This window comes from Rhincodon typus, chromosome 14 (genome assembly GCF_021869965.1).
Source record: "Rhincodon typus isolate 14 chromosome 14, sRhiTyp1.1, whole genome shotgun sequence".
Taxonomy (NCBI): domain Eukaryota; kingdom Metazoa; phylum Chordata; class Chondrichthyes; order Orectolobiformes; family Rhincodontidae; genus Rhincodon; species Rhincodon typus.
The window spans coordinates 55181433-55205791 of record NC_063345.1 but is presented as its reverse complement, the minus strand read 5'-3'; the positions used below and the strand labels follow the sequence as shown (position 1 = coordinate 55205791).

Genomic DNA, 24359 nt, shown 5'->3' with positions numbered 1-24359 from the left:
CCCGGAGCAGGGGCCGGCGCTGGGGGAAGCAGTCCCGGAGCAGCGGCTGGTATGTGCAGGAAGTCCTGGAGGAAACTTTGCCTGGAGCAGCGAGAGCCAGTGTGGAGCAGACTAGAGTGAGGATGGTTGTTGGACTGGGGTATGGTGCGAGAAGTCAATCCATGTCTGGAAGTCCGTGCATTGAGCTACTGCAATGTAATGTTTATTTGTAATTTATCTGACTGTCAGGTCAATCCTTTAACTATGTCTTATTTCTAAATTACTCATTAAACACTGTAAAGTAATGCAACTACTTTTCTTTTTTATTCCTCTTTTGTATCTAAGATTTGTACCGAGGTACTTGTACCTAAGATGGCGTTATAAAAGGCAACGTTGTAAAACTTTTCACTGTACTCTTGCACTTTTGTACTTGAGTACACATGACAATAAAGGATATTCTATTCTATTCTAATAATGACTTTAACTTAAAGTTTCACTGTTTTGGTGTCCAGAAGTGTTACAAGATTAAGCAGGAGACCTATCTTCTGATACAACAATTAACTGCTGAGTTTCACTCACTGATTAAGTAGAGTATTTGATTTTTCAAATTGGTGAGCTCTCTTGCAGCCATACAGTCAAGACTGTGTCAACTCTCCAAGCCTCCTCCAACTGCATCTTCCAAAACCATAATCTTCACCACTTAAAATATTTAATGTCTTGCAACAAAGATATAATCAAGTGAGGAAGGGTGATTCTAGGATGGGGATAAAAAAACTACAGAGAACCAAAGAAGCTACCGTTAGTATCAAATTCAAAGAAAAAAAAATGCAATGTGGAATGATTAATAGTAAAACAGAGGACTGGGAACTTACTAAAAGTCAACAAAGGACGATCAATAAAAGAAGGGAAAATATAAACTGAGGGTAACTAGCAAGTAATATAAAAACAGATGGTAAGAACCTCTTTAAATATGTACAAGGAGCAAGAGATGCCAAAGTGAATGAAGCTGGGAAACAATAATGACAAACCAGGAAATGGCAGGGGAGTTGAATAAATATTTTGCATCAATCTTCACAATTCAGGCTTTAACAGAAGTCCAAAAGTATCAAAATCAAGGACAAAAGGGTGGGGAGGAAATGAATACACCAATTATCATTGGAGGAAAAGTACAAGGGCAACTAATGGGACCAAAAGTCAGTAAAGCCCCCTGGATGTTATGAATTGCATTCTAGGACACTAAAGGAAGTTGCTAGAGAGATAGTGGATACACTGGAAGTAATCTTCCAAGAATCCTTCGTGAATGATACAAAACACGGGTAACACTAGGTCCACTAACTTAACATCCATCATTGGGAGAATGTTAGGCTATGACAAAAATGTAATTGAAGAGCATTTAGAAGTGAGTAATATTATCAAGAAGAGTTGGCATGGCTTCATGAAGGGAAAAACATGTTTGAAAAACTTATTTGAATTCTTCGAAGAGATAACAAGCAGGAGAGATAAATGGAGTGTAAAATACCTTTATTTCTAACAGGTGCTTGATGCATAAAGCATGCTCAAAAAGATAAGAGCCCATGGATAGATGACTGGCTAATTAATAGTCAAGACTCGAGTTAAAAGTGGGTATTTTCAGGATGGCAACCTGTAAAAAGGTCAGTGCCAAAATGATCAGTGCTAGGCTATAATTATTTAAAACATACACAAATGACTTGGGTGAGGAAAGTGAAGGGTACCATAGCCAAATTTGTTGATGACACAAAAACAGGAGGAAGACAAGGCTACAGTGGAATATAGACAGGTTAAGTGAGTGAGTAAAAGCCTGGCAGTTAAGTACTTTGGAAGGAAGAGTAGAGGAGCTGAATATTAACTGATGAAAGACTATAGAAAGCTGTGGAACAGATTTTTGGGATCTTCATGCATGAAACATAAAATGTTAGCATCCAAATTCAGCAGGTAATAGGGAAGCTAAATGGACAGTTGGTCCTTATTTCAAAGAGAAAGAAGTACAAGAATAAGGAAGTCTTGCTAAAACATACAAGGCAATAATTAGACAACACCTAGAATACTGTGAATAATTTTGGTTCCATTATCTAAGGAAAGATCTACTGATATTGGAGGCAATCCTCAGAAGGTTCACTCAGTCGATCTCCAGTATGATGTGACTTTCTTATGAGCACAGGTTGAGTAGTGGCACTGTAATCTTTGGAGTTAAGAAGAATGAGGGGAGGCCTTTTCGAAAAATATAAGATTATTAGGGAACTTGACAGGGCAGAGGGGAAAAAGTTGCTTCCCCTTGTTGGAGAATCTAGGATAAGAGGACACAATCCCAGAATAAAGGGTTGTTCATTTAAGACAGAGGTGAGGAAGAATGTTTTCTCAGGGTAATGAATCTATGGATTTCTTTATCACAGAGAGGTATCAAGGTTGGGTCGTTAAGAATATTTAAAGCTGAGACAGACAGTTTTTTTTATCAGTAAGGCAATCAAGGGTTATGTGGAAAAGACAGCAAAGTGATGTTGAGGGTCATCATATTGGCCACTATGTCATTGCATGGTGGAGCAGACTTGATGGGCTGAATGGCTTCCTTCTGCTCTCCTGTCTTATGATCTTAAAAGGGCAAGGACAATTGATGCATGAGAATAACCCCATGTACAAGCTGCCTTCTAAGCCATAAAACCATCTTGACTTGGAATTGTATCACTGTTCTTTCACCATTGCTGAGTTAAAATCTTCCCCCCCTAACAGCACTACAGATATATCTAAACCACACTGACTGCAAAGGTTTAAGAAAGTGACGCAACACCAGCAAAACAAATAAGAAATAGTCAACAAATACTGGCCTTGCCAGCAATACAATCATTCCACTACAGAATAACAAAAATGTTTACAAAGCTAAATACACCTCTACACCAATTCTTTATAAATTGCAACAAGCACCTAAGAGAAACTATTGAAATTTCATCTAGAGATAATTCTGTTATTAGTAAGGAGGATAGATAATCATTATTGGTGGCAGGCTCTCTCTCACTGGAATTTGGCAATACCTTGCAGATTTTTACTATTAACTTGTAACTCATTACATCAGTTACTGTTTTAGTAGTTTTGTGTTTGCTGATACTATATACCTAGTCTCAGAAGAACTTAATCACTTCTGAAGACATGGGGGTGGTCTAACAGGTTCTCACATGCTTTAAGCCTTTTTTTGATCATCTTGTCATTTATTCCCTTTCTCAATAACATGCAATCAGTGCACAATCTGTTTTATTGCATCCCCAAAGTATTTTTGTTGAAAATGAAAAAAAACTTACTTTTACGCCTAAATTTCTCGATGGCTTTGTCCCTTTCTATCGCTGCAACCTCAGACTGTTGTGAAGCCCTTTGAGATTTCACCAGGTCTTGAGGGAAACAGCGGCATAGCTGTAATGGGATGGGACTAGTAATCCAGAAACCCAGGCTTGTGTTCTGGGACACGGATTCAAATCCTACCATGACATCATGGTTTTGAAAAAAAGAGCCAGTCTAATGATGACCATGTAACCAGTGAAAATTGTCATAAAACCCATCTGGTTCACTAATGTCTTTTACGGAAGCAAAACGGTCATCCTTACTGTCATCCATGAGACTCCAGACCCACAGAAATGTGGCTGACTTCTAAGTACCCTCTCAGTAATTAGGGATTGGCATATCTCATAAGCAAATAAAAAGCACAATTAAAATTTATTTGTCTAGACTTCTATACTCTGAATTCTTTCACTAAACTAATGACTTCCCATCTCCCTTGTTGCCTTTAGCATTAGCCTTAAAATCTAGTCTTTCAGCTTCTTAATCCCTGTTGTGCTATCTTCTATTTTGGCTGGGCATAATCTCTTGCCTGATTGCACTCCTGTGAAGTGCCTGAGGTTTCTTAATTAAAAGGTACTATACAAATATAAGTAGTAGTTGGCAACTTTGAGCGGAAGTTGAATAAATGAAGCATACGGTGGGCTGGCAAAGATGTTGTCAGAACGGCTCTGTGAACAAAGTGATGTGGTCATCAGATTGAGGGACAACGTTATTCCACTGGTGATGGTAGTGAAGCAGGCAATTTAGACAGACTTTAATGAGATCAGTTCTAGGCTTTCAGTAGTGTCTTTTTAAATGCAGAAATACTCTGACAAATCTCCTGTAAATTTAATTCATATGGTGCTATATAATTACAATGATTTTACAGAATGACAGTGAGCACAAAGTCAGAAATCAAAAATTAATCTGAGCCTATTATTTGTACACAACAGAACTGTAAGAATGCCACACTAGTGGCAAAATACAGACTATCAGTTTTCAATTTTCCCCATCTCATTTCAATAACTAAAACCTTCATGGACTCATAGTTTTAATAAGGAAGAAACATGGACTGGAAATGGCTGTAGTGATCACCTGATCACAGATTGTGGCAAATTCAGGAAACCAATGTGGAATAAACAAAAGCCTTTGAACTGAAACAGTCATTTTATCTGAAGACATCGAAACTCCATGAAATAAGTCAGGTGTCAGGAAACTCACATCTGTCAATTTGTACTGATCTGATAAGTTGCATGAAAGGGCATGAAAGGTTGCCTGCAACAATCCAGCTTACAAAAACAATGAAGCTAGCCTTGGAAATACATAAACGAACCATATTTAAGTAGTTGATTAGCAGAAAAGTAAGTCCGAGAAAGAAAAAGGATTGGTAATGGCAAGGAGTAGAAGATTCTCTCCCTCTTCCCTTCTTATCTCAAAACTCAGAAACATCCATTCATCAAGGACATAAGATCCTACAAAATTTGGTACAGTTGAGGCTACAAGACATTGACTAACCTGTTGTTATCTCTAGTTCAACTATAACAACTATGCAGGGACTTTAAGAACATTATGAACTGGATTTTCTTTTTTTTTGCATTAGACACCTATTTTTTAACTTTATGCCCCTGTTTGTGTGTGTTTTATGTGGGGTTTTATTACTTTACTCACAGTTCGTAAGCAATAAAATTCTTCCTTGTTTCATTGAAGTAAAGTTTATAAATTTTTTCCTCATTTTGATCTCGTAAACTGTGCTTTTATTGATGTGCGATACAGCTGAGTGCTTAAAACAACTTAAAAAATCTGTGCCTCAGCCAAACGAGGGGTTACAAAGGGACCTGATTCACCCTTTTCACCTGGTGTAACAGAAAATATGCTCTGTAGTAGTTATTACAAGAAATTAACTCAAGTAGTACTAAAAAGGAATACATGCTCCATTTGTAATCTTGGCCATGAATTTTGAATCATTTTCCACCTAGCCAAACCTTTTGTTATAGGGTAAAAGGACAGAGAAAGCCGTTCTTTGTATTGAAACATCCATTAATCACACTTGGGAATACCAATAAAAGAAAGTGCCAAAGATTAAATGCAAGTTGTTTGTTGAAAATAATAAGAAAAGGTTGGTGGGGGGGGGCATCATTCACTGTACACAACAAACTGCTATTTAGTTTAGCCAGTAGTAAAATATAGTGTGTATTATTACATGTTAATTTTTAAATAAAGCAGTCTCTGGAGTCTTCCTTTAATCCAATTTTGACTTAAACCCTTTTAAGCCTTCTACTTTGTTGTCATAATACAACCAATTTAGGCCCATTTGGTTAATAGGCTTGTGAGAGAAGGATCATAAAGTTACTAAGAATATGAAATAACTGGTCATCTTTCACTAGGTGCTTATTCAATGACATGGTACATAAAATCCTGCTGAATTTCACTATACCACAACGAAGAATATTTTTAGCCATTTAGCCACATATTCTGAACTATAAAGGATAAACTAACAAACTGTTTCCAATTTGACTTATGTTACGTCTTCATTTTATTCAGCATTGATTAAATAAGATGAATGGTTTATTGTTTTCACAGTATTTATATCTGTAAACCTTTCCAATTTGTAAAATCATGGAATTGATCATTCTACAGTGGACTGCAATAAAACAACATTTTTTTTTTTTTTTTTAAGTGTTTCTGCCGAAGACTCCAGTATACTGACAAAATTGCACCAAAATAGATTTTTTTCCAGCAATATTTCTTCCAACAACTTGCATATATATACAACATTTTGATGTTGTAATGAATACCAAGGTGCTTCACTGGCATGTTATTATGCCAGAGTCACACTAGGTGATACTTGAGCAGGTAACAAAAATCTCAAACAAAGAGGAAGTTGTAAAAGAACATCATAAAGGAGGAATGAGAGATTGTTTTACGTAGGGAGGGCATTTCAGAGTCTATAGCCTAGGCAGCTGAGTGCACAGCCCACCAAAAGTAGAGAATATTTAAATCCAGCCTTTTGAATCTCGATTTTGAGATGCTTCTTGAGCTACCTCAGATGTTTATTAGAGCAAATATGATATGAAGCTTACAAAAAGCCAACTTCTGAGACAGAGATAAATCCAATATTGAATGTCAAGCCAGTAGAGTTTGACAGTTTAGAGACAGTGGACAGGTCATGACAGGTTGCTGAGGAAAAGCAATGTAAATGAGGCGTAGGAAGAGCCCACAGACAGGACTTGGAGGAACATTTGAAGAAATAGTGCAGGATCAGGAAGTCAGTAGATGACTCTCTAGCTAAGGTCAGAAAGATAACATTGAAACAAGATGAACACAATGGAACCCAGCTGAACAATGATCATTGAAGGAAGATGGTTTAGCCAACAGTACCAAAATTTGCAGGCAGAGTAAGAACGACAAGAAGAGATACCTTATGTTTGTATTAGTTGCATAACATATGATTTGTGATTTTGATATGGGGCACTTAGGTTCAGGGAAAGGGAGGATTAGAATGGTCCAAAATTGGAGTTCCAGGAAAGGCTGATACGTTCAAGGGCTTATGAGAAGAAAGTGTAGTTAGAATTTGAGCAGTAATTTACAAATCTGCTTGGTGAATGCTTTTTTTGAGTAAGGAGTTGATTATAGGAGAGATGAAGTAGAACCATACAATCCCTACAGCGTGGAAGCAGGCCATTCGGTCCATCGAGTCCACACTGACCATCTGAAGACCATCCCACCCAGACCCACACCCCCTACCCTATTCCTGTAACCCTGCATTTTCCCATGACTAATCCACCTAATCTGCACATCCCTGGATACTACGGGCAATTTAGCATGGCCAATCCACCTAACCTGCACATCTTTGAACTGTGGGAGGAAACCCACGCAGACATGGGGAGAATGCGCAAACTCCACACAGTCGCCTGAGGGTGGAATCAAACAGAAGTCCCTAGTGTGGTGAGGCAGCAGTGTTAACCACTGAGCCACTGAGCTGCCCCACTTCCTGCAGTAGGAAGAGTACTTGAAGACAAACCAATCAGCTAACCTGGAAACTAGGGACAAAAGTTGGTTCATCAGCAGTTAAGTGGGAATGGAGTATAAATGGAGGGAATTTTTGTTTTATAGGCAAAATGAACTCAAAGGGCACAAGTGCAGTTTGGAAAGAACTGGAGAATGATGAGAAATCAGGTTAGGTCAGGGGTAATCTTAGAGGAAGTTTAGCCTGGTGAGCTAGGGGAAGGGAGGGATTTGGAAAAGGCACCTTAATGGAAAAAAAAAAGTCATAAATTGCTCATACTTACTCATAGAGATGAGGGTGGAGGACTGATCTCCATAACTCTAAATGTTCAACCGTAGAAATTTGAAAATATTTTTTCACAAGCTTGGAAAAATGTCTTAATTATATGTAAGAAAGCAAAGTTCTCTGGAGGAGCCGCCAGTACATATTCAAGCTTTCACTAGAACACTTAGTTGTGAAATGAAATCAGAACATAAAATGAGAAAAACAAAATAGCCTAATTGTGCAGTATATGAACAATAGATTTAGCTGCTATGCCAGACTAAACATATTTCTAATCTCATGTGGAAATCAGCTTTTAATTAAACATCCCACCACTCTCCTTTGCATCATTAATCTCTTGCTCAACACCACAGCCTCACCCCTGTATTTATTGCTCAGCCACAATCCATATCAATACATGATCAACAGTCCAAAGTAGTGAATCAGTAAGATCTGACAAAGCGTAGTTTAAATATGGTGCTGACAATGCTTTAGTGTTTGAAAGATGCCATAGTGATAAGAATCAGCGAAATGTACATCTCCAATGATGTTATGGATATGTGGTGAAAAAATTGATGCCCCTAGGGGAAATAAAATTTAGACTTTCTGATGATCTCTTTCCAACAAGCAAATAGGTACAAGATCAGATTTAAGCAATTATCTATTTGGAGTAGAATAAGTGACTGACACTGGGGCTTACACATGAAGAATCAGTTGGGAAAGGTAACAGAGAGCTACAAGAATTTGTACAAGAAGTCATTATTTCAGGAAAGGAAAAATAATAAGTTGAAGTAAACCAAGGAATTAAAGTCTACAGAAAGTGGAAATGAGCTGCACAGAACTCTGTGGATCAGTATCTTGAGATGGAGGAGAGATTTGCGTACCTCGATGATCTCTTGAGCTATGCTGTCCCGACGTCTTGCACCTGATCGGGCCATCCACGGTGACAAGGTCAGGAGGAAGTGCTACATAATTTACGGTTCAATCAGTAGATCAGACAAATGAAGACATACAACTCAGTGGTTGTACAAGTGGAAGAAGGGATGCAACAGTAAGGTAATCTCAGTTATTTGACATGTTACTGAAATCTGACCACTAGCCTTTTAAAATTATGTGGACAAGGTCCCCAACTTGAATTAAGTCACATGCCAGCTTCAAACAGGGTCAAATTGACAAGTTTTGGGCTGATTGAGGATTAAGAATGGATTCAAGGTTGTGAACCCGAGAGTCCCTGATCTCGAATCTGCACACAGGTGACAGATATATGTGATCTACAGTTTGTGTTTGACTGCAGGTTCATTGCTCACTCTGCACCAGAATTTCAAGCCATTCTCTATCTCCTCAATTCTGAATACAAGAAACTTGGCCTGTCCTTGAATGTTCTCAAAGCTCAAATCTACCCACAACTGACCAGACATATATTGTACCTCCCATTTATGTTGAAGGTGAGGCTCCAGAATATGTTGAATACTTCCTGTACCTAAGCAGGCACCTCTCTAAAAGGACACCATCACTATAACTCCAGATTACCTGCACAGGGTTAACCTTCAGTGAATGCTTGATAGGAAAGAGCTCCACAAGTCCGAGTGCACTGAGCTGTTGCTCAGCACCAAGCCCTTGATTATGTATTGGCGACACATAAGACGATGATAGAAATTCCATCAGTAACACTTTCACCACATCCTCCATATTCAAAAGGACTGTCAAATGCTAGTCATATACTTCAGCCCAGACACACAATCATTCAGAAGAAACAATCTCAGTGGACGAAGCACAGTATCCACAAGGCTGAAAATTGTCTCCTTTACCAGATCCTAGTCTCCCAACTTTTAAATGGCCGAGATAGCAATGGAAAACAAAGAAAATGCTACAAAGACACTTTGGTACTTTCCCTAATGCATGGCAATATTGGCTCAGATGCCTGAAAGGAGCATGCTACCAATAGCTCAGAATGGCTACTTGTCCCTCAAACTGCACTAGGCTTCAAGTCCTAATACGTTAACGATGAGGCAAGCAAAAACTGACCTGCTTAGTCACATCAAGAGCCATGACAGAAACATGTGAATCCAATTAGCTATTATCCTCAAATCAAGGGTAAGCTGACAATGGAAGTGATGCTAGTTTTATGTAAATGGTTGGAAAAAATCTCTGTTATCATTTTGTTATGCTGAAAATTCTATGATCAGTATACTTTGTAGACAATTAGCATTCATACATCTGTGCATAATTTCATTAGAAATTGTCATAGTTCATGCTGCTTTTATTTACAAATATAGATGGAACTTAAAAAGATGAACAAAATGTCTATGCACGGAATGTATATGCATTTCAGTATTTTCTAGAAGAGAAATATCTTTATAACATTTGGCACAAACCATTACTATGCATTATATAAATAACCTCATATTTTGCTTGAAGCTACATTGAGAGTTTTGTCAGTGCATAGAAGACTCATGAAGTCTGGGACTCATTTCTATATGGTTGTGATTCCTGCCAACTGATGTTAGGAAAACAATAAGTCAAGTAGAGTTTCACAATGAGAAACAATGATTGGATCTGCTGTTTTCACAATTTTCTGTCAATTATTCAGACAAATGATTTGTTGCAGCAAGACATTCTGTGACAAGCCCCACAAACTTCTATATTTATACCGTTTAGCATGATTTGGTGCCCAAATAGTGCAATATATTTTTTTAAAAAAGGCCCTGAAGCCTGAAGGAAAATACCTCTTTCTGGTCAGTGGTTCCCACTCCAACTATTTCTGCTCCCCACTGACCTTTGCACCATTCTATCAAAGAAGATTTAGTATCTCAGAAGTTGAGTTGCAACAACAATGGCGAAGGGTTCAGGAAGTAACAATGAGCACATTACTGGCATACTTAGCGCACAGCATCAGCAACTGATTGGGTAGGAATAAGGCAGAATTCCAGCATTTAGAACTACACAAACGAAGAGTTTTGGCCCACGAGACAGCTGCAGATCCTGATACTTCTGCTTCAACAATCACTCGTGAGAAATAAATTTATTTTTAATGCCAAAGCCTTACCTTTGTTCATATCAATCAACTGTTTCTTCTTTAGCTGCCGTTCCAACTTCTCCCTCTCTGCTTTCTCTTTCGCCAGCTTTGCTCTTTTGATCTTTTCTTCCATTTCCCTCTTCTTAATGTTTTCTTTCAGTGCTTCCTTTTTTTTCAAGAAACAAATATTTGTGTTACTGATACATTCAAAACACCAGCACTATCATATCACCATCATTGTAAGACACAAAAACATCCACCAGTAATTGTTGCACATGGGTTTGAATGGGTTAATACTGACTCAATGTCATAAGCACATCTACTGTAATGCTGTGAGGGGAACAGATGTGCAGAGTAACTAAGGATCCTGAAGGAATGAGACTTATGATCAGGTCTTCCTAACAGTCTCTGTTATAAGGTATACTATTTTCCCGTTACATATAAATGGTTGTAGAAATGCAATGTATCTTGTTTACTATTAAAGATTCTTGCAGTTAGACCCAAAAATGGCTATCTTCGTCCACACTAGAGCAAGGGGACTGTAGAAATGTATACCTAAAAGGTGGCTGTGGCAGAATGCAGGTTGATAATAGCATCCAAAGTACTGATGGCAGTATTTCTGAAGGGCTAGATATCAGGGAGACTTTGGGATGTGGGTGCACCATTTTGTATTTGTGAATTCTGAGTTATGGGTGGAAGAAATTAAATCATAACTGTGTTATTACACTAACTGGGACACTTTCTGCCCAATGCTTTGCTACCTCAGACAATTCAAAGGTCAAATGGTAAGAGGTATTATATCAAGCTGCAAGTGAAGCAACAACCATTGCTGTTATAAAGTCAAGCACTTTGTATGTGCGATGTGTAGGTTTGGAACAAATGAAAACTGGCACCTCTATTTTAAATAGGCCTTTTAAAAATCAGCTGCAGAAAACCCACATTCAAATTTTAAAGTATCACCCACAAAGGCCATACCCTTCAAAGAAGTTGCAATCAACTACTTAAAATTTATTGAGAAGATTCATCATACCAAGAAGAGTTATTATCTCCCCATGCTATTATGAACTGTCAGAGAAATAGCGAAGGTGAAAATAATGAGTGGAACTTAAGATGCTGGCATTCAGGAGAAAGACGGCAGCACAGTGAACACTAAAAATTCCATGGATTAACATTACGTTTTTGTAATTCAGCAACTTTTAATATTTAAATAATTATGTAATTGAAGCTATTCAAACCTTTGTAAACTGTGAATGCAATTAGTCTAAATATTAAGATGTAAACCACTTCTAACTGACTTTTAAAGAAAGAAAATCTGAAAAAAATTATTGAAGATTCGCTTTTTTAAAAAAGTTGGATAGATGGAAATTTTGGGCAAAAGAATAGAGACATGCAATGAAAACCAGAGCTTATTTTGCAGCTGTCTCAGGATGCTGTAAGATAAACAATAGTCACAGCTTGTCCATAGGTTCAAAACATCTTGGAGAGATATTATACTCAAGAGATATTAAGAACTACAATAGCTGGCGTCAGAGATAACACAGGGTGGAGCTGGAGGAACACGGCAGGCCATGCAGCATCAGAGGAGCAGGAAAGTTGACATTTTGGGTCAGGACTCTTATTCACCTTTCTATATTGGAGAGATACTATCTACAGCTAAAGTAGGACCGCTAACCCTTTACTATCGGAGAGAGAGACAGGCCAAAATCCTTTCTGGTCAAATGGCTGAGTCAACCTGTTCAGATCAGTGTCATGGCTTTTCTCTTACTCACCAGGTCAGGCATAGCAGGCACAAATAAATCCTGAATAATGTGTTTACACATCACATGTGCAAGCTTATCTCTATAGTATTGTTTTGGCTTGTAGGATTTTGTTCCCCTAAAACACACAAGGAAAATCTAACAGCACAGAGCAAGGATTATGCCTGGAACATTCCTGCTCTATATGGCTCAAGTATCTTAATGAATCTTGATTGTATCAGGGGTTATTTCTTTCCAGTACTGAGAAGGTATTGCCTTCACCCTCTCTATATTTGCAGATTATGACTGCTTTCCACGAAGGTGGCATGAGAGTTAGGAATGAACAGACATAAAGCTCCAGGAGTCGCAAGGATTGCTTAACATACAATTGGCCAAATTCAACAGACATTTTGGAGCATAAGACTGAATGCCATAAGAATAGAGAATGGTTGGTTGATTAGTATCATATCTGTGTGTCAAAAAACAGCAAAAATTCTTACGTTGCACTGTCAGAAATTTGATCAGAGCATCAATTAGATACTTAAATAATGAAACAACAAAAATAAATGCAACCTAAAACGCCAAAAATTCCTATTTTATTTTACAAATAATGGTGGAATATGCTTGCATTTTCTAAAGTGCAGTATATGGCTATTTTCAATTTCCATAGAGAGATCTGGGTACAAAAACCTAGGCTGATACTTTCATGGCAGTGAAACCAAGACCTCATCTGCTCTCTTAGGTGTATGTAAATTGCCCAAGATTGTGGAATTGATAGCTGATGAAAAACATCAATGAATTCTTCCTGGTGTTCTGATTAATAAATAGGCCTCAACCAACATCACAAATTATTGTTTTTGGAAGCTTACTGTGCCCATGGCCTGCCACTTTTCCAATATTATAAATGACTCTGCTGTAATGTGTTGGCTGCAAAGGCTCTCAGAATAATAAAGGTTGTGAAAGGTGCTGTGTGAATGGAAGATTTTCTTTGCTTTGTTAATATTCAAACTTTCTTGGGAAATTATTGAAATTGAAGAATATTTCATCTGTTCTCTCACCAAGAAAAGTCAAAGAACTATTTAGTGGATTTTATAAACTAATTAATCTTTTGCAAATAACACAGAACATGGGGACAAAAGAACTTTGAAGAATTAGAAAACCCATTCAACTCTTACAGTATCCATCATTTCTTTGTGCTCACAGAAAGGTAGATAATTGACTACTGAAACAATTTTTACTGCTATCTGGAATGGACTTTCTTGGGATCATTTTGGGCGATAAGCCCTCAGCAACTTCATTATACTGCGTTCTTAAATTTCTTTTTGGCATTTCCAACTAATTTAAAAGCTATTGCAATCAAACGTGTCAGCTTTCTTCAGATTCTGGAGAATTTCAAACTGGTCACACTTAAATAACATTTTGTACAAACAGCCAAAATGTACTTTTCTAAATCTTCCTTGAATGCCTGTTTCTGCTTCTCAACTTTGTGGCCTATGAAATCTGCCCATAATGAAGTGACCAATTCTATACTGCAACAGTGCATCATGCAACAGAACAATTTCTGAGGCAGGAAATTATTGTTGTTGACATTAATGGACGAACCTTTGATATTCCTCTGTTGGTTTTTTTTAAAAACAGAAGCATGGACTTATTTCTTTCAATTTTAGTTTGTATTCTATCTTCCATTAATGAAACTTATTTCCTGTTATATACTGTAGTAGAGATTAATTGTCTCAACCGCCATCCTAGTCCTGTGATTGTGCTCAATCTACTTTAGAAAGTTTCCATTTAATGAGTGGTTTTCTTCTTTTAATTCGGCTTTCGGTCTACAACTATTTATCCCAGTTCTGGGCATGTTCTCTGTATTCTCTCTATGATATTAGACTCTATTTTCCCTTCATCTCGTATCAGTTTTCCACATTTCCACCCACGTTTCTTTCTTTAGAGATTTCTCTTTTAAGATTATGAAAAATACAACCTGATGCAAGTTTTAAATGTTTTACAGTTATTCAAGTCTCCAGAGAGTAAGGATTCAAAGGGGGATAAGGGGTTGGTTTTGCTAGTGGGGAAGGTGGGGTTGAAGGTGGAGACACTCAGCTTTCAGAAAAATGTGAATGGCCGTGTCAAATTATTTTTAATTGGGCTGTTATTATGTAAATCGGCTGCCTGTCAAAGGAATGACCTGCCGCAGTCTGCTGGTGAGGAGCTGTCTCAGTTGCATGGTTGCATCCAGGAGCCTTCCTACTGCTCTACTGCCTCCATCCATCTCCATTCCCAAAATCCAGGGACTGATCAGATCAAGGGGCGCTTGTCCTTTATGTTTGAAATTTTGTCATTCAACCAACTAAAATGCATAGTAACTATTTTAAAATGTGGAGCCTCACTATATGAAGGACTGGAGAACACTGCAGCTATCATGATATATAATCGATGAGAGTTTTTACAATGCAGCAACATGTGATCTGAAATGCGCTGCCTCAAAGGGTGAAGGAAGTAGGTTCAACACTAACTGTCAAAAGTGAATTAAATAACAAAGAGAGGGACTTTGTGGAAGGGGCAGGGGAGGAGGACTAACAAAAGATCTCGCACAGGCACGTTTAATTGAGTGACCAATTTCTCAGCTGTATCATTTAGCAGTTATATAACATTATTATACAGGAGTAGCTGCTACCTGAGCCACATATCAGCTATTAGGTCCATGGCATCAGAGTTAAGGGATTGGTCATGTGTCTCATCAGGTGCTAAGCCGGGTGACTCTAGTTCTCTTTCCCTTCTGATTTGATTCAATAAGCAATACACGTTTGTGCCTATTGAAAGGTTGCCATTGATTTGAGACACCAGAAGAAACCTCTTTTCAACACATCACGATGAAGTCTACAATTTGAAGAGGCAGCGAGGCAGGAGAGGTGTGTTTGCCATGACATAGTTTAAAAATCCCAGTTTATAAGCTTACGGCCCCCAGAAAAAATAATTTCATAACATTATCCAGTTAGGCTTAAAGAACTACATTTTTCAATTATAGCATCTCTACTATTCTCTTATACCAAGCAGATGCTTATTCCTAAGCGTGACCTAACCTACTTGATTTTTAACTGCAGCAGATCAGCTGTGTGATTAATTTAAAGAGACGGGAGGCAAACCGTCTTGGTGAGCAACAAAATCATTGCTCGTCCAAGAAGAAAATCAGCAACTGCTCTCAAAAATCTTGGCTATAAATGATAAAAATTGATTGATTAAATGATATGCACAGTTAGGGTGTTAGCTACTACCATAGAGATTTATTCAAATGTTAAACTTACTTGTTATACTCCTCATGTTAATCTTTATCCCGTTGATCAAATGGATGAAACCATATGGTGCGAAGGTTATCTTTGTGATATGTATGCATTAAAAATGTAGTGTGGTTCCTGTTGCAAATCCACTGACCATTTTTACTTAGACAGTTTCCATTATAAACATGGATATCAGAAAAGTTGACAACCAGAAGAAAGACGTTCAATGTAGGAAGTGGATATGTAAGTTTTTAAAATATAATTACAGCCATTGAAAGACTATAATTTGCTATTTTCATAGAATAATATGCAAACCATAAGACAGAGGTGCAGGAGGCCATTTGGTCCACTCAATCTGCTTGGCTATTCATTGAATTTTTCTGCCATAACGCTTTACTAATTAAAGATACCTACCTCAGCCTTGAATATTCTTAAAGATCCAGCCCCTACATCCCTCATTGGTAGAGAATTCAGATTCATTCCCCTCTGAGAAAAATGTCCTCCTCATCAATATCTTATGGAGGTGCCCTCTTGTGTGGCTGTACGCCACTTGTCCCACTAAGTAGTTGGATGCAGATCTTCTTACTCTGAGATTATGTCCTCTAATCCTAGATTCTCCCACAATGGCAACAAGTTCTAAGCATCGACCCTGTCAATCCTATTAAGAATCTTAATCAGGCCAGATTTTCAAATGACCAGACTGCTGTTATTCTGCTGGATGGGAGTTGTGTGTGGAGACCTGTGGAAAACCCTCATTGGAGACTCTGAAGGAAATGCTTGGAAAATTGGAATAACCATTCAGCAATTCAACCACCCTTGGAACCCTCTGAAAGGTTCCATTTAAATTGGAGAATTCAGGTATTTTTATGAAATTAAACAAACAATTACATAGGAAAAGTTATACTATTAAATGCAAAGCCTAACGCCAATATAACTATTCAACCTACCCCACATGTTTATCTCACAACACCCAATTACACCTTCGCCAGTCTACTTATACCATTACCCCTCCCTTTCCCTGATACCCTTCTCGCTTCTCCGGGACCTGAAACCTTCCTTTCCCCAGATTTGGACATACTGCTCCCGTCCTACTCCACATCCTTTGCCCCACTGCGGGCCTATCCTACTCCACATCCCTTGCCTCACTGTGGGCCCAATTCAATCCACCTTGCTCTATTTCCCCAGTACCACGGTGACAGACCCCTCCACCCCAACTCCACATCTGCCTCTATCCTGTCTGGATCCAATAACTCTCCAAACCCCCTGCCCTGCCTTCACACACACACCCATTTTTCCCACCATCTGGCAAAACTACACTGGCCAGGAACCTCTTCTACACCCACACCCTGCCCCATCATACCCAATGCCTCCTGCCCACCCTGACCTATGCCAGGCACTACATCATTTCCTGGCCTCTTTGTTACTTTCTACCCTGGTACACTTGGTGTCCTACCCCACCTGACATCCTGACCCACTGGCAACCTAGGCCCATACACAGTTGGCATCCTGCTCATCTGGTACCCACTTGGCACATTTATCTGCTCCCCCACCCACCACCAATCTGGCACCATACTCTCCCGCACTTTAACTTCACACTTATATTATGTACTTCCTGGCAAACAGCAATCTGTCAAAGTAGTTGTCTGTGATCCTGGATCTTTGAAATGGGGACAGGGTTTGCCCTCCCCAGGGAGTCTTGTGCTACAAGAGATCTGTCAGAATGGAGGTCCAGTTTCACATTCCAGCGACACAATGGCACAGTGGTTAGCACTGCTGCCTCACAGCATCAGGGACCCGGGTTTGATTCCACCCTTGGGTGATTGTCTGTGTGGAGTTTGCACATTCTCCCTGTGTCTGCATGGGTTTCCTCCGGGTGCTCCAGTTTCATCCCACAGTCCAAAGATGTGCAGGCTAGATGGATAGGCCATGCTAAATTGCCCGTAGCGTTCAGGCATGTGTATATTAGGTGGGTTATAGGGGATGGATCTGGGTGGGACACCGAGGGTTGGTGTGGACTTGTTGGGCCGAAGGGCCTGTTTCCACACTGTAGGGATTCTATGTACTATGTATTTCTGAAGGATCTCTGCTCGAAATCTCCTGTCAGAAATACAGAGTTCTCTCATCTTCTCGGTGGGGGGGGAGCAGGGCAGGCAATATGCATGAGATTGCCACCCCTCGGAAAATTCAGCCCTATGTTGCAATAAGGTTGCCTCTCATTCTTCTGAACACTATCGTGGACAGGGTGCATCTATTCAATGTCTTCTCTTAAGAAAATCCCTCCATTCTCAGGACCAACCCACTGAACCGTCTCTAGACTGCCTTCGATGCCAGTTGATCTTCCCTTTGATAAGGGGACCAAAACTGTTCACAATATTCTAGGTGTGATTCGACTGGTGCCTTGTACAGTCTGAGCAAGATATCCTGATTTTTATACGCCTGTTCCCTTTGAAATAAAGGCCAACATTCCATTCACCTTTCACTATTACCTACTGAGTTTGTATGCTAGTTTTGTGATTGCACAAAGGCCCTCAAATTCATGTGCTGTGGCATTCTGCAGTTTAACTCCAAAAAATAATATTCAGCTTGTTTATTCTTTCTGCCAAAAAGCATGTAATCTCTCAGTATATCCCATCTGTCAAGGTTTTGCTTGCTTACTTAACCAGAGTGGAATCCAAAATGCACAAGTAAAGAAAACTCCAGAATACCATTCAAATTAGCTAATTAGGTCACCGTGGTAATAATGTCAATGTTAAATGGCATATATGCTCTTCTTGCCGAACAGTAGCATATCACCTGACTGACCAGGACTGGAAGCAAATGTGCTAAATTTAGAGGTATTAATAAAACAGATCTTATGTGGCTTTGTTCAAACCAAAATATATCAATCTTCAACTTCATAATGTTTATAAAGTTGCAAACTTTCCTGGAGAAGGCCTGTTTTATGGCAAAAAGCATACAGGGCAGTGTTCTAAAGATACAAACAAAGCTGTGTTTTATGTGTTACCAACTAAATACAAAGCCTAGGACTTGTGCACTCGGTAAGCTCAGCACAACTGGGATAAGTTAAACAGAAGAGATGAAATTGGATAATAGGAGTCATATTCTTACTCTGCATGAAAATATCTTTTGAATAGTAGGCTTGAATCAATGGAATCTCATATTATTATTACCAATCAGGGAGAGAAGTATCTTTCTAATTTAAAAGTTGCACTTCAAGCTTGTAATCAGTAGTAATTCAAGCAATCTCAGAACATAAACTTGAGATGGGAACTATATGTTATTTCCCAAAAGATGCAATAGTGGGATTTGGGGAATTTTTATATTTATGATTTTAAAAACGATGCTGTGATACTCAATCCATATTTGGAGGATTTAGGACACATCCAAAATGAGAGCAGATAGGATGAACTGAATCTCTGAGATTTCTAGTATGTAGTTGGTCTAATTCCTGGCACATGGAGAACAATAAAATCAATGGAAGCATTTTTGTTATATCTCTACATTCAGTATGGATATAGAAATTCACATGGAGCTAATAATCATGCATCTATCTATAAGTTACTTATAAATCTTGCTCTACTACTCAGTGCAATTTCAAATCTGGGATTCCACATTTTTGGGTTTGTATTGTGTGGACAGATAGAAGAATATTTTTGTTGGTTAATATTGTAACAACTCTCTCACTAAATTATACGCTTATTTCCAAATTCTGCAGTGTTTAGAACTGGAAACTGAATGATGGCAGGTAGTGACATTTCTGGGATTTAAGTTGAAGCCAAGAGGCAGAAAAAGCATAATTAAAACACCATTATTACGTGCTGCAACAAGATGTCCCAGTAAGTAAAACAGAGATAAAATAGCCTTAAGTCTCTAAGCCCTGTTTAATTTCTTAGTTTTGTTGAAATGCAGTTTCCACAAAGTAATGCAAAGTTTTGGTACCAAGTAAGTTATAATGGCCTTAGAGATATGCATTGGAAGAGGTATATAAGAGGTGACAGAATAATCACTTTAGCTACACTTAATTTCCACATTCATAAAATATGAAGGTGTGATGAAACAATCTTTTCACAGAAAAAGTGATGAATACAATTAATTTTAGGACATCAAATGTTTAATACAAAGTAGTAAAGGGTAAGGAAAGCTCAGTGAAATATTTCTTGATCAAAGTAAGATTCTTTTCATAGTAAATGCAAAATGCTTTTTGGAAGAGTTGGAAGAAACATTAAATCCTTTACAGTATGGAGATTCCACATCAAGGTTTCCTTTCCTCTCAGGCTTATTGTCATGAGATTATTGATTATTGAATCAAGAAACAAAATAGATGCTGTAATTAAATGTCAAACAAATTTCTGTTTTAGAGACTCATAGTCATTTATGACATGGAAGGAGGCCATTTGATCCCTGTACAGCATTGCCAGCTCTCAGTAGAGCAATCCAGCCATTCCCTTCCCTGGCTCAATCCCCATTGCCCTCCAGATTCCTTGAAGTGGCTATCGAATTTCTGCTTGAAACCATCGACTGCTTCCATTTCCAATAGGAGTGCTGGAGTGTAATCAGTCCAAGGTAACTACTCCTCACTGTTTTTAAAAAAAAGTTCTTCAAACTCTCCCTGCATCTCTTGCCTAACGACTTGAGTCTATGTCCCTTAGTCCTTGTACTATTATATATTACCTTATTCAATGGATTTATTTGATTGCTTTAAATGTGAAGTGAAACAGCTCTATTTTCTTCCCCTTGATATATTTATTGCTTGCAGGGACCATTTAAATAGAGATGGCAATGCACTTTTTTTGAAAGGATATCGGCAAAAGTTGCAAGTGCAAATTTTCACTTTGTGGTAGAATCCAACTTACATCGTTTCTGCTTCCAGAATGGGCAGGAATTGTAAATTTATTTACATTCAGATCAGAATGTATACAGCTCTGTAAATCACAGGGTTAATTACTAACATGTTTCACAATTTCAACAGTTGAGTTTTGGATTATTTGATGGAAAGATTGGCATGAGTTGGAAAAGGTTTGATAATACTTAATAAACTGATTTGAAATATTAAATAATTCAACCGTCAGTTAGAAGGTTAGATTAAGTTGACACCTCTCACCTATCCCCTTCCCTGATAATCCCATATCTGTATGAATTATTAAGCATAGGTTACTCACTCATGATGAACTTTCACCAGAATTGCACTTTTTATCTCCTTGAACTCAATTTTGTGAGGCATACAAAAGGCTACAACTGAAACAAAGTGCAGTACAGAGTTTAAAACATCAAAGTAAACGTGTTCCACTATTTCTGTCACTTGTGTACTTGACTGGAGAGTATATTAAAATAACGTTTTTTTTCCCCAATGCCATGTCAGCACATTTGCTTTCATGATTCTTATTTTTTTTCTTGGCAGGTTACTGCCAGCAGAAAACATTTTGTAAAAATGCAGATTTCTTCAGTGTTGAAGCAAATTTCCAGTGCTGTGGAAGAAGCTTTGTTGTTTGAAGCAATTTTTTTTCTCTTTCTTTATAAATATATTTTATAAATATATTTTAATACATTTTTGTCCTCCAGGGACTTGCATATGTAATGCACTGCATTCAGGATCTATTAGGCTGAGTGACAAGGACTTTTACTCTTAGTAAAAAATAATCAATGTCATAAGCAAGACAAAGTATCGTTGTATGGAAATCAAAAACATGTGGAGAACTTCTGAAATAGCAGTTGCCCCTATTGGTTTCTTTTTATCAATCATATAGGATTTTTCCCAAACACCTTTAAAGTCTTCCATATAATAATTTATTGCAAGGAGGAAACGTCAAATGCAACCAAGAGACTAATCCTGCACAACTGGGTTTTGCAGCCAATGCTTTGAGAGGATAGGTAACAACTGGTAGTGCAGAAGCAGTTTTGTATTTTTAATTAATTGATTGCATGAGCTGATAGCAATACTGGTTCACTATCTATTTTACAATATAAAACTTGAACATCATAATTAATTTCTGCTTAATAAGATTCTGTCAACTTTAGAAACTTTCTTCCTTCATTGCTGTTGAGTTTCTGTGGAGAGTAAATTTTACCTCTTAACAGTATGCTCAGAATGAAAAAAAGTAGCTAGCTGGGAGATAGTAAGAACTACAAATGCTGAAGTCAGAGACAACACAGTGTGGAGTTGGAGGAACACAACAGGCCAGGCAGCATCAGAGGAGCAGGAAAGTTGACGTTTCGGGTTGGGACCCTTCTTCAGAAGAAATGAAGAAGGGTCCCGACCCAAAATGTCAACTTTCCTTCTCCTCTGATGCTGTCTGGCCTGCTGTGTTCCTCCAGGTCCACATAATGTAGCTAACTGGTAACAACACAATTCAACATCAACAGACACAAAAACTGGTAAACAGGCAACATAAACAAAAAAAACAAACATATGCAACTCAACTGTTCAGAGGTAATGTTAATATTTTGAAATGGAGTATTCAGCAGCCAGTTCACACTTCAATGAAAGTTTGTTTCTCTCCCTTTTGTCTCAGTTTGGACATTCCACAAGGACAGCTTTTGAGATGATAATATCCTTTATGCTTTTAAATGATCTTGCCAGTGCAATTGCTCCACCATTTGTGTGGCAGTGTGAATATGTATAATTATATGTTCGGACAGGAAGCAGACTGGTAGACATTGAATTGTTTTTAATGCAGCAAAGACTGAACATCAATTTAAATAGTATACTGAATTTTATTTTATAAAGTACATAAATGTGATGGGCCTATGAGATGCAGTGGTAATACCTCTGAGCCAGGATGCATGGGTTGAAGTCCTATCTGCGCCACAGGTGAGTAATAACACCTCTGAAGAGATTAATCAGAAAATATCTAATAAAATGAGCTGCAAATTGTTTCAGGTTGAAAATAGACAATGCAAGTTCATAAGCTGCAGGTAGTCTTCCCCTACAGTAACGTAGGTTGGCACTTGTGACAGAATCATGGAATTGTTACAGCACAGAGCTTTCAGCATATTGTGTTTACGCCAGATCTCCAAATGACCAGGAACAAAAACAAAGTCACTGGAAAAGCTCAGTAGGTGTGGCAACATCTGTGAAGAAATAAAACAGTTAACGTTTTGGGTCTGGTGACCCTTCCTCAGAACCAATTTATTTTGTTCTGAGGAAGGGTCACCGGACCCAAAACGTTAACGCCGATTTCTCTTCACAGATGCTGTCAGACCTTATGAACCTTTCCAGCAATTTCATTTTTTGTTTCAAATTTATTTTGTGGCATGTCTCATCCTCTCCATGTAATCCTGCACATTCTTCATTTTCAGATAATAATCTGTTTTTTGACTGTCTCAATTGAACCATTCTCCAACAGTCAAACAGTAGACTCTGGATTTAATCACTCACTGCATGAAATGGTTGCTCACGTCTCTGTTGTTTCCTTGGTCAATTCCTGGACATAACACTCCAACAAGCTCAAACCAGTGTCTTATAGAAGTTTAATGTAACATACTTCTTTGTGTACTCTATGTTTCTATCAATAAACCCAGGATACTGATTCCTTTATTAACTGCCAACAACTCACCAAGGCTCATTTGACTGCACCTTCCAAATCCATGACCTCAACCAGTAACACAGAAAAGAACAGCAGATACCTGGGAATACCTGAGTTTCCTATCCATATAATGCCATCATATACCATCCTGACTTGGAACACAGTTCCTTCATTGTCACTAGGCCAAAATTCTGGAACTCCCTCCCGAACAACATTGTAATCATACATACATAATCTGAAATGCAGGAACTCAAGGTGGCATTTCACCAGCCCCTTGTCAAGTTGGTTGAATGTCCTTTTGGAGTTCAGTATTAACCTCTTCACAATGCTTTCAAGTTTTGAAAATTCCTTAAATTTTGTGAATGTGGCATTTTCAGCAAGGGTAAGGTTATTAATGAATATCAGCGAAAAAAGTATTGCAAAACCAACGGCTAGGGAACTTCACTATAAATCTTCCTTCTGTCTTTAAGATATCCATTAACTTCTCTATTTTCTATCACTCAGTCAATTTCAAAACAATGTCCTTTTTATTGTATGAGCTATAATTTGTTCATAAATCTATTCTGTGGCATTATATCAAATGTTGTTTGGAAGTCGATTAACATCACATCCACAATGTTACTCTCAATAACCTTCTCTATTACCTCTTCAAAAAGCTGCAGCAATTTGGTTAAACATGAATTGCACTTAACAAATCCATCCTGACTTTGCTTAATTAACTGGCATGCATGCAAAATAAATCTATTAATTTTGTCACAAATTATTGTTTATAGGATTTTCACCATCTCTGCAGTTAAACTGACCAGTCTATAGTTGCTGGGTTTAAATTTACATCTTTTTTTGAACAAAGGTATAACAGTCGCAATTCTCCAATCCTCTAGCTCTATCCAGGAATCTAAGGAAGTCTGGAAAATGATGGTCAGTGCCTCTGCAGTTTCCACTTTCACTTCCCTCAAAATGCTCGGATGCATCTCATTCAGTCCTGGTGCCCTACCCACTCTAACGACAGTTAACCTATCCTTATAAACTTAAATGTAACTGCACATTAAGAGTGCATCATAATGGCTCTAAGACAACAAGGTGCAGAGCTGGATGAACACAGCAGGCCAAGCAGCATCATAGGAGCAGAAAGGCTGACGTTTCGGGCCTAGACCCTTCATCAGAAATTTCTGATTCAATTTTAACCCCACTGCGAAGCCTCTTCTAAGGATGCCTGCATTTCTGATGAAGGGTCTAGGCCCGAAA

At 38.2% G+C, this 24359-nt stretch overlaps 1 protein-coding gene across 1 annotated transcript in view; it reads right to left on the bottom strand.

Moving 5' to 3' along the window:
• The window catches only part of LOC109914568 (protein diaphanous homolog 2-like), a 137933-nt gene that overhangs the window by 106553 nt on the left and 7021 nt on the right, over positions 1–24359 (bottom strand). Inside the window, exon 2 of the mRNA XM_048605334.1 lies at positions 10614–10749. Coding sequence (XP_048461291.1) covers positions 10614–10749 — 136 coding nt within the window. The remainder of the gene's footprint in view (positions 1–10613; positions 10750–24359) is intronic.